Genomic DNA, 10,695 nt, shown 5'->3' on the forward strand with positions numbered 1-10,695 from the left:
GTTACGGCAGCGGAGCGGGGATTTTTAAGTTGACTGGCTGGCTCGAGAATTACGCATGTGTGAGACTGCGACCAATGTTTCGTTCATTTTTTTCTTTTTCCTTTCCAATCGTGGTTCATTCTATTTCGCTGCTGCTCTGGTTGCCCGTTTTGGTCGGTTCGATTTGAGGAGCACAAAATGGACCAATCAAAAATAGGCACATAGTGCATTTTGACAATGCTTGATATTTCACAATTATTCAATTATTTATCTCAAGAAAAATGAATTGTTATTCGTTATGATAGATGCGTAGATATATTTCCTATCAATTGATGCAAAAACCTTTGCGATCTATTGAGAAATGCTCGAGTTATAAGCGTTCCAAATCTTGCATTTTTTCCTACTTGTTCAGTGCCTAGATTTCCATTTCACCCCCTATATCTTCCGGTTAGACGTAGTCCTACGTCAAAAAAATGCATTTTGAATGAGAAACCATGCTACATATTTAACTAATTTGGAACCGATCTGATTGAATTTGTAAGAATTTGTATTAGAATAATTGATTCTTTATACGGCTTTTCGTTTTGCGGCCGAATTTCGTGGAACGTATCTAGGCCGTAAAGCCGTAAGGTGTACTGTGAATAATTCGATTATTGATTTCGACTCATTTAACTTGTTTACTACATAAAACATTACCTAAATGATTCATTATTAACAATTAACAACTTGATTATTGGAATTAGGACTACCAATTAATGGAATTAGGAAAATTATGTTTTTACCGGTTGGATATAGGACCAAAAAGTACAAAATGTTTTCCATCATTATAGGTGGTAGAAATACAGCAACGCTCTCATCCGTATGTTTATCAGTAGTAGAACGAATACCAAGCAAGTAGCACATTTAAGAACATTATAAGCAGTAATTTTCAGCAGCAGTAATTTTCAGAGTACACAAACGTTAAATATTGTCTTAGCTGAGCGGTATATGGGTAAAAAATCGAAAAACGGAGAGGAAAAGATCGATCTTCTAAATATCGATCCAAGATCATCCAATCCTAGTGTGGATACGCTGTATGTTACGTACTGGCACATGTAACAGAAATGCCGTGTTACAAGTCCTCAACAAATACACACCTCGAAACCGGCTGATATAAAGAATAGCGGGTTTTGAAATGAAAAGTTTCAAACAGTAGTTCTGAGCACCTATCGATTTCGAATAAGTGTAGCCACGAAATAAGTTTTGTGGCGGAAACAAATCCCCAGGTGAATGTTTTACTTATCTAGGATGAAATATTCACCTGATAAAAGCTCGAGAAAAGAGTGACGTATGTTTAACTAATTACAATAATTTCGACTTAACATAATAGTCGTAATGACATCATTTATCCCCAATGTATAGCGATAAATCAAATGAATGGTGATGTGAGATATGCAACAGAGAGGTACATATGGCATTTGGGTTGATTTTTAGTTCAAATATAGCTCATCTTAGCGTCGGATTCAAGAACACTTTGCGTTCCTGGCACATTAAACAACATTCAGATGACAATGATACTTTTCGTGAGAAATTTTATAGAAAAAGTGCAAAAGCATGAAACTTTCTACGACACGATTTGGCTTGGATACTTCATTATAGAGCTTTTCGGCTTGTCGCCTGTGCACCTGTGGGGTTCGAATAAGACTCCGACCAGCAAGAAAATCCCGTATGCGCTCATGGCTACCCTTGTGATAGAGATCGGGGTGTTATACCTTAACATTCATTTGGATATTGATAGCACCAAGACTGAGTCGTTCATTTTAAGAAATGGTTTGCGATGGATTATGATCATCGGATCGATTTTAATCATTATCATAACGGTGAAAAATGCTGCGCTGACGAAAAAATCCGCTGAACTTCTGGTAGCTATTCATGAATTTGATATTACGGTAAGCTGAAATGAAACACATTAAAGCTGGTATTGTAATTGTTGTACAAGCGAGATTTTTCGTTTTCTAGTTGAAAAATGCTGGGCATCAAATTGATTTGAAGACTCAGTGCCGCTGGTTCATTTTCATGACATTGTTTTCAACAGTATTTTTTGCAAGCTTTCTCGTACTTTCTGGTGTTCTGATGTTCTTCGCTATGAAAAGTAAGCTCTCTTTATTCATACCTGTGTTTTTGAGCTTCACGGCGTCGAACCTTATAGTCACTTCGTTTACTGGACAACATATGTTTTACTTCTACGCGTTGCAGTACCGTTTCAAGGCGATGAACCACTATATTTGGTAGGTCCTATTTTTGGAAATTGTTTCAGAATTCTTACGATCTTTGTTGACTATTTTTAGTGAACTGTTGCCAACAGAGTCGGAGCTGGTAACCAAATTTCGACGTTTCCATTTGACGAAGAATCGTTATGTACTAACTAAACGTATACAGCAATTAGCTGACATTCATCATTGTCTGATACAGATCGTCAATCGATACAACAAAAACTATGGACTGCAACTATTTCTAACACACATTGGTACCTCAAACATTACGATTTTAAGTTGGTTTTCTTTGTATCGGCTTCTGTTAAGTCCTGATATGGACAGCCTCTTCATTTGGACGACCAACTTTTGCTGGAGTTCGTACTACATCGTCTATCAGCTGTTTATAACGATTCTGGGTAGTTTAGTGAGTTTAGAGGTAAGAACTAGAATAGTCGGCACAGTGATTTATCAATCAACTAATCCTTAATATTCATAAATCAAAAATCAATAATTATTCTTAATAATTATGGAGCAATATTTGTACTGGGTGGCCTTTAGCAAAGAGCTTTTGAGTGGAATGTAACGAAATGGAACTAATCTCTTAAAATCGTGTGTGTCTTTGATGTTCATGACGTTCTAATGATATCCACACCAGGACAATTATCATTGCTGATTAACAGTCTCCAGATTGCAACGCGGTGCTGATGTGTAACAAGTTTTTTGTACTCAGTTGAGGACTCACTTCTTGTATAAACATGCGCTCTGACGAATGAACACGCTCCGAAATACAGATCAAATTTTTTGTTGTCAGCACTGTTTTTGCACCGTATTTTGCAGTGTTTTTCTATACCTGTTTTATACGCGCTTGAATTTGGTTTGCTTCTTCTGTTGAGTTATTTTTTTCACACAAGCTTTTATGCTTTTATGCTTCGCTTAGAACGAGCGAAGACAAAACGGGCGCTAGAGTTTGATGTGGGTGTATACAATGAGGCGCGCATCACGCAAGTGAGAAGCGATGTTTAGTATTTGAATTCTGTGCTGTGATCATTCGGCACTCTCGTGTTTATGAATATAGTACACTTCGTACTAAGAGAGAATATGTAAGGGGGATCCTGCTCGGGTCTTCAAAATCTCCGACTTTCGCGCCAGAGGACTGCGGCCCTCTGTCGGGATTCAAAGTTATGGTTGCCCGGACTAGCGTTTTCGCGACAGTATCCACCTTCAATTGACCTTTCAACCAACTTACCAACCAACTTACAACCGATCCGAAATTTTCGATTTCGGAAACAACCAAATCGACCAAATCAGTTAGATTAACTCACTAAAAATTAGGTGAAATTAAAAAACAACTAATCCAGAAACTTTCCTTCTTTCAATCGTCTATTTTTTTCCAAATTAAACCTATCTCCTAACGATGACGACACTCTTAGCCCTACTCTATGTGTATATCCTATCTCTATAATGGTTTTCCCTATTTGGGAGGGGTTTGTGTGCGCACACTTTTGTTTCAGGGTACTCACGAATCGAACGATGACGTTGCAGCACCGGTGATGGAACGATGGAGCAGCCTGATGTTTGCTGATGCGCTCGCATACCGTTCCGTTCACCGACGTGGGTTTTCGGGAATCTCGCTGGCGTTGGCAGTCTTTTCCCTTGACTGAGGCAAACCACGGTGGATCGTTGCCGCTTGTAGTGTACGGCAGCCATGGGACCGAGCTTCCTCACCGATGACTAACGCACTCCAGAATGGCCTATAGTAGTACACAACTACGAGGCGATAGGCCACTGCGGGGGATTCTACCGACGCACCGATTCACAAGGATGGATTGAATGTACTCCGGACGCGGAGCCACAAGGCTCCGTTCACTTGGAGCCCAAAAACTGCTGCAACCGTATTCCTTGTAGAATTGTTCTACAATAATCTGCTATTGTTTTTTTGATTCCAAACAAACTCACGATTTTTTTAATATTAAAAAAAACTTCGAAAATTTCAAAACAACTATTGAAATTTAACACTCTAAGAATCAACTGATTCGCTCGGCGGCTCAGAAGGAAAAGATCGAGTCGGGTTTGTTTCGTGAATTCGGAACCTATCGAATATTCTACATTACTTTTTTCTGTCCGTCACGAATATTGTTCGTGACTTAATTCCCGTCATTTTTTGAATATGGAGTCTACATCGATTTATTACTTAAGTCTGATTCCAATAGGTTGTTTACTACTAGGCATCAAATCTACTTAAACTCTATTTGAAACGACTATGCTCGTTTCAACTATGTGTTTGTTATGAACGCGCGCTGATGAAAATTAAACTCAAGTGCAACGCAGCGTATGTTTTCTGAAGACTGCTGTTTAAGTCATACGTTGAACGGAATAAGCTAGTTAGTCGAGTGGTATAGGATTCTATTCTCCTTTTTGACTATCCCCGTATTTCCAATAGAACAATATTCGAGAAAGCATCTGTTATTGGCCGCCCTGTATATAAAAAAAGTTTACTCCACTCTTCGATTTTTCTCTCAACATTATACCATCGATAATGCTCTTGTATTTCAGGGCAAGCGAATGGGTGTATTGGTTCACAAAGCTCTTGAACTTGTGGTTGATGAATACATTCGGGAGAAGGTGAGTGAAAAGTTTAGAAAACATGAATGGAAGCTATAACAACTACGGAACTATGAGTTGAATTCCAAACTGCACCCATTTCAAAAGATTGTACATGTTAGGAGCTTTTGTATTCCAAATTGGGAGCGCTTGAGTTCGTAATTACTTACATTCGAATTCCACATTCAAATTACAAGGTAAAGGCCGTCAACGAATTAAAGAGAATGATGCAATGGAAAATCTTTGCATCTTAAATCGGAATGTATTGACCATTGATTCCATACGCCGATGTCATGAATACATATCAATTGCTGTCTTCGGGTTCATTCGACAACTAGAATCCAGTTTTAACAACGTGCACACCCATATCTGTTTCTCGATCCGTAGTATCCTGACGTAGGCAGTAAAAGTTGGGGTTCCATACTACACAACTCTTGCTTTTAGGATGCTTTGCCTTTCGTTCAATTTTCATAATTTTTATAATTAATTATTTTCACTCTCTAGGTTTATCTCAAAATTAATTGATTACTTATCTTTTCCGATTATGTGTATGCCATTTCAGTTATGGAATGTCTTTAATTTCTTTCAGCTTTTACTTTTCTCGAATCAGCTTTATCAACGCAACCCAGTGATCACCAGCGGCATGATTGATTTCAACGCAACTTTAATATTCTCGGTAACTGCATAATCAAAAACTAAGAAACCTTTTTGTGTGTTTGGATATCTCATTCAAACGCACAAAAATGTTTTTTTTTGTTTTGATACGACATCTTTCGATATCCAAAACTTCCTAGCCGACATCCAGTACACAAACAACACTGGATAATTTCCAAAAAAAGCCAATGTTTCAGTTTTTATATGACTCTTACAATGAAAAGCTAAACATTTGGTTCTATGAATGTTCATAATTCTCAACGTTGGTATAATTTGGCAATGTGAAAGATAGTGTTGTTTGTCGTACTTTTAAAGCGCACCTTACACGATTAATCTGACCATCAACATTTCCTTCAATATCTGGACAGTACAACTATTGGACCAATATCACGAATTCTCGTTTTGTCTTCGATAACCTGCAATATTTCCACCTCACACTGTAAATATTCCCGTCAAATTGCGTAGATTTCAATACAGGCAAACCTTTTTTTGTGCGGGGGATAGGGATCGCACAAAAAAAAAATCGCATAATAAAATCGTGCAAAACTTTACCACCAGCTTTCATGAGGCCTTTTCCCTATCTTTTTGATGCAACATTGTCCGTTAATTCGTTTCCGGAAATTGTCGAGACATTGATGGAAAGGTGTACGGCCTGTTCAACGGAGCGACTGTCTCTTATCGAGAACAAATAATTTGCAGTTGATGTTTCTTGCAGACGATTGGGGCTATCACCACCTATGCTGCCATTCTGATTCAGTTTGATTTCACAAATATGAAAACCTGTATGAAGTTGATCTCAGAGATGACCTGAACAACTTTCCGATTAATTTCCATCGTAACGTAAATATGTTGTGTAGATGTTGTATTCCAATACAATAAATACATTCGTAATTTTAATTGTCGCGTAGAAGTAGTTACCACTGTTCGAGGTCTAGATAGTAGCAAGTTATTTTTTTTAAAGAAATGTTTCAGAAAAATATAACGATTTTGCAGATTTATGTTCTCGTAGATCGAACAAAACAACAATAAAACATGGCTTATCAATCATGGTGTAAACTGCAAAATTAATTAAAAAAATTACGAATAAATTATAGCTTTGAATTTGAACTAATTGGTAGAAATTTAATCAATACAAACAAAAAGTGTACAACGATACTGGGTGCCAGCCAGGTAGCTGACCCGGAGCCTGGCCTTCCAGGGTGTAATAGAAGAATACAACAAAATCCTTCAACACATATGGTCGTATTTTAACTATGACGGATTTATTGAACTTTTATTGTTTTGGACTTTTTTTTTGTTTCAAACTAGCACTACTTCATAACGTACGCTACTTAGAATGATTCTGTTGTTTTCGTTTAAAAGATGAGAAAGTTTGAAGCTGGATACAGTTGTAAAACGCTTAAAATAGTGGAATTGGGTAACATTGAGGAAGTAAAAAGATTGAAAGTTAGTGTTTTCTCATAAATTTTCCCTAAAGTACAAGATTATCTTAATTGGAATCAGATTCTTTCCTCAACCTGTAGAGAGCCTCGATTGATGATTAGACACATTAAATAACTGAGAAACTCGAATTGCCAGTTGAAATCTCGGACATGATCAGCGTTAGAGTTAATTGACCAAATTGACCCAAAAAAAAAATAAAAAATCATATGGGAAACTCTATTCACAAGGTTATGCGAATTGTTTCGAGGGATGTATGGCCAAGAGGGTGACAATACTCTGATGCTAATCGAGCTTGTGGGGGACCAAGGTACCCTCCATCATATTTTGCCGGTACTTGCGTATTAACGCCACCGGAATACAAGAGATAGCAGTTTTATTGTTCGCACGGTTTCTCGGTTACCGTTTTGAATTATAAAGGGTGTGTCACATCAAATTGCATCACGGAAAAAACGCTGTAGAAATTCGCCCAGTAGACCGATCCTTTTGAAAATTTTAGACAGTAAAATAAAAACTATTAAACAACTTTTGGCATTTTCTTTTTATTCATACTTCGAGCCCAAGCCCGTATGCTCGCACCTTCCTTATTACCCCGTCCATAAGGTTCTGTACAACGTCAGGTTGTAGTTTTTTTTGAACAGAAATCCATTTTCTCTTGAAATCCGCCTCCGATTTGACAACTTTTGGATTCTTCCGGAGGGCCTGCTTCATAATCGCCCAATATTTCTCTATTGGGCGAAGCTCCGGCGCGTTGGGCGGGTTCATTTCCTTTGGCACGAAGGTGACCCCGTTGGCTTCGTACCACTCCAACACGTCCTTTGAATAGTGGCACGAAGCGAGATCCGGCCAGAAGATGGTCGGGCCCTCGTGCTGCTTCAATAGTGGTAGTAAGCTCTTCTGTAGGCACTCCTTAAGGTAAACCTGCCCGTTTACCGTGCCGGTCATCACGAAGGGGGCGCTCCGCTTTCCGCAAGAGCAGATCGCTTGCCACACCATGTACTTTTTGGCAAACTTGGATAGTTTCTGCTTGCGAATCTCCTCCGGAACGCTGAATTTGTCCTCTGCGGAGAAGAACAACAGGCCCGGCAGCTGACGAAAGTCCGCTTTGACGTAGGTTTCGTCGTCCATTACCAGGCAATGCGGCTTCGTCAGCATTTCGGTGTACAGCTTCCGGGCTCGCGTCTTCCTCACCATGTTTTGCCTTTCGTCGCGGTTAGGAGCCTTCTGAACCTTGTATGTACGCAGGCCCTCCCGCTGCTTGGTCCGCTGGACGAATGAACTTGACAAATTCAGCTTATTGGCGACATCCCGGACCGAACTTCTCGGATCACGTGTAAACTGCTTAACTACGCGCTTGTGATCTTTTTCACTGACGGAGCATCCATTTTTGCCGTTCTTCACCTTCCGGTCGATGGTTAGGTTCTCGAAGTATCGTTTTAGTACTCTGCTGACCGTGGATTGGACGATTCCCAGCATCTTACCGATGTCCCGATGTGACAACTCCGGATTCTCGAAATGAGTGCACAGGATTAATTCACGACGCTCTTTTTTGTTCGACGACATTTTTCCAAATTTACGAAAAATTGACAGTGAAGCATGGCCAACGTGATCTATTCACTCTTATCTGATTATAAGCGAAAGCTGAAGATATAATTCCTAAAAATTAAATTTCTACAGCGTTTTTTCCGTGATGCAATTCGATGTGACACACCCTTTATTTCGGACGCTTAAGGCATATGATGCAGAAAACAGGTCTAAGCTTTATGCACAGGTATTATTTGGTTGATATTTTAAATAAATTAGTTCAATATGCTTTTAAGCTTTTTACTTTGGTACCTATTTGATTGAAAACATAAAAAAAATCATCGAATAAAATGCTTTTCAAATGAAGCACATAAAAATCAAACTTCGGACACTTTATTTCGTAATTTTTTGACCGAAAATTACATTACACTTGATTATATTTTATAGTCAACTGCGAACACAACACAAACGATAGTGAGTAGTGTTGATAGATTTTTGCCGATTATGTTATACCGTTCTGAATCATATTTCGGACACTCTGTTCTAATATCCTGAAACGCTTAATGCACTGATGACATAACTATCAAATTAATATCACAATTGCTTCTTTAGAGTAATCCCTTGGTTTCTGTATCATTTCACATGAGAACTACATTTAAATTATAACATAATCGGCAGAAATCTTACAACACTACTCATTATCGTTTGTGTTTGACGTTTCCTTAGCGTGAGCACGTAGAATTTACTCGTTCACAAATATTTAAATTTCTCCCGTGTTTCATCAGTTCTCATCATTGTTAACAGTTTACTGTGATTGCTTGGTAAGTGTTTCGCAGTTGACTATAAAATATAATCAAATGTAATGTAATTTTCGTCCAAAAAATTACAAAATGAAGTGCCCGAAATTTGATTTAGTGTCCGAAGTTTGATTCTTATTCGCTTCATTTGAAAAGCATTTTATTCGATGATTTTTTTTATGTTTTCAATCCAATAGGTACCAAAGTAGAAAGCTTGAAAGCATATTGAACTAATGTATTAAAAATATCTACCAAATAATACCTGTGCATAAAGTTTAGATCTGTTTTCTGCATCATATGTCTTAAGCGTCCGAAATATGATTCAGAACGGTGATTCAAATGTAGTTCTCATATAAAATGATTGTGAAACCAAGGGAATACTCTAAAGAAGCAATTGTGATATTAATTTTATAGTTATATCATCAGTGCATCAAACATTTCAATATATTAGAACAAAGTGTCCGAAATATGATGTTGTCCGAAATATGATTCAGAACGGTATCGCTTGTACTGTTTTTGTCTTGTAGTATTTTAATATTTTTTAGTTCTAGCACACGTGCGTATTTGGCATTTGCGTTATTTACGTGTGAACGTCATCGTAGTGCAATTTTCATTATTTTTTCGTAATGAAATTTATTCTGAGGTCAATGTAATGCGGACGAAGTCCCGATGTAACGAGGATAAGGAACCGAAGTAACTCCAATCCGGATGTGTGACGCAATCCGAGTCGGCCGCCGACCAGCCGTTGACAGTGGCGGCCTCTCGCAAGCAAACCTGTGTTCCATCGATTGTCTGGTGAGTTTGAAACAAAGGAGACCGTCCTTTAGAACGATAAAATTGCTCTCCATTGTATTTCGGCTCCGATGACGTTCTGGGAACTAATAATTATGGTAACAGGTAACTAATACTTTAGTGCCTTTTTCCCCTTACTGTGCCCCAGCAGGGAACCGTTATTTCCTTAGCGATTCGTAGGATGAAAATACGGAATACGAACAAAAATCAAACAGAAAAGAGAGTGAAAAAAAAACATTATTCGTATTACACCCATACCTCGCTATACGGCCGCTCTTAATACGGTATTTCGCTATAACGGTCCTCTTCAGGCATGTTTTCGATTAACGGCCTAACATGTTTCGTTATGGCAGCAAAAAAAAATAGGTATGTACATATTCATGTGTGTAGGTGCGTGTTTAGGTGTTTAGGTATTCCCTCAGATGCGTAAAGTCAGCTTGACACGACACTATTGAGGCACATTCTCTCATTGTCTGAACCATGGATCATACTGAAATCGTTGGTAATGTGGGTGGTAATAAGCCCCCAAGGGCAAGGCTGTTGTATACCCAACTACTAACAAAACATCAAGTAACCCTAGAGCGACTAGAGAATTATCGAACCGTAAGTCCAGATTGAGCAGATCATCGGCAGTCATATTCCGGTCATGTTTTCCGATTGAACAAGCTATTCTA

General features: G+C 38.4%; 1 protein-coding gene across 1 annotated transcript; it reads left to right on the top strand.

Moving 5' to 3' along the window:
• Positions 1-1,529: 1,529 nt before the first annotated feature.
• LOC129774056 (uncharacterized) lies at positions 1,530-6,279 on the top strand. The gene is made up of 7 exons (XM_055777753.1): positions 1,530-1,907; positions 1,978-2,110; positions 2,168-2,246; positions 2,307-2,649; positions 4,767-4,835; positions 5,404-5,490; positions 6,184-6,279. Exons 1-7 carry the CDS (start codon positions 1,530-1,532, stop codon positions 6,277-6,279), a joined length of 1,185 nt encoding a protein of 394 aa, XP_055633728.1.
• Positions 6,280-10,695: the final 4,416 nt, after the last annotated feature.

The sequence above is a fragment of the Toxorhynchites rutilus genome, chromosome 3 (genome assembly GCF_029784135.1).
Source record: "Toxorhynchites rutilus septentrionalis strain SRP chromosome 3, ASM2978413v1, whole genome shotgun sequence".
NCBI classification, from domain to species: Eukaryota; Metazoa; Arthropoda; class Insecta; order Diptera; family Culicidae; genus Toxorhynchites; species Toxorhynchites rutilus.

Coding starts and splice junctions, on each gene's coding strand:
- LOC129774056 (XM_055777753.1), top strand. CDS start 1,530: ATGATACTTTTCGTGAGAAATTTTATAGAAAAAGTGCAAAAGCATGAA. Junction 2,650..4,766: donor GTAGTTTAGTGAGTTTAGAG/GTAAGAACTAGA, acceptor CTTGTATTTCAG/GGCAAGCGAATGGGTGTATT. Junction 4,836..5,403: donor ATGAATACATTCGGGAGAAG/GTGAGTGAAAAG, acceptor AATTTCTTTCAG/CTTTTACTTTTCTCGAATCA.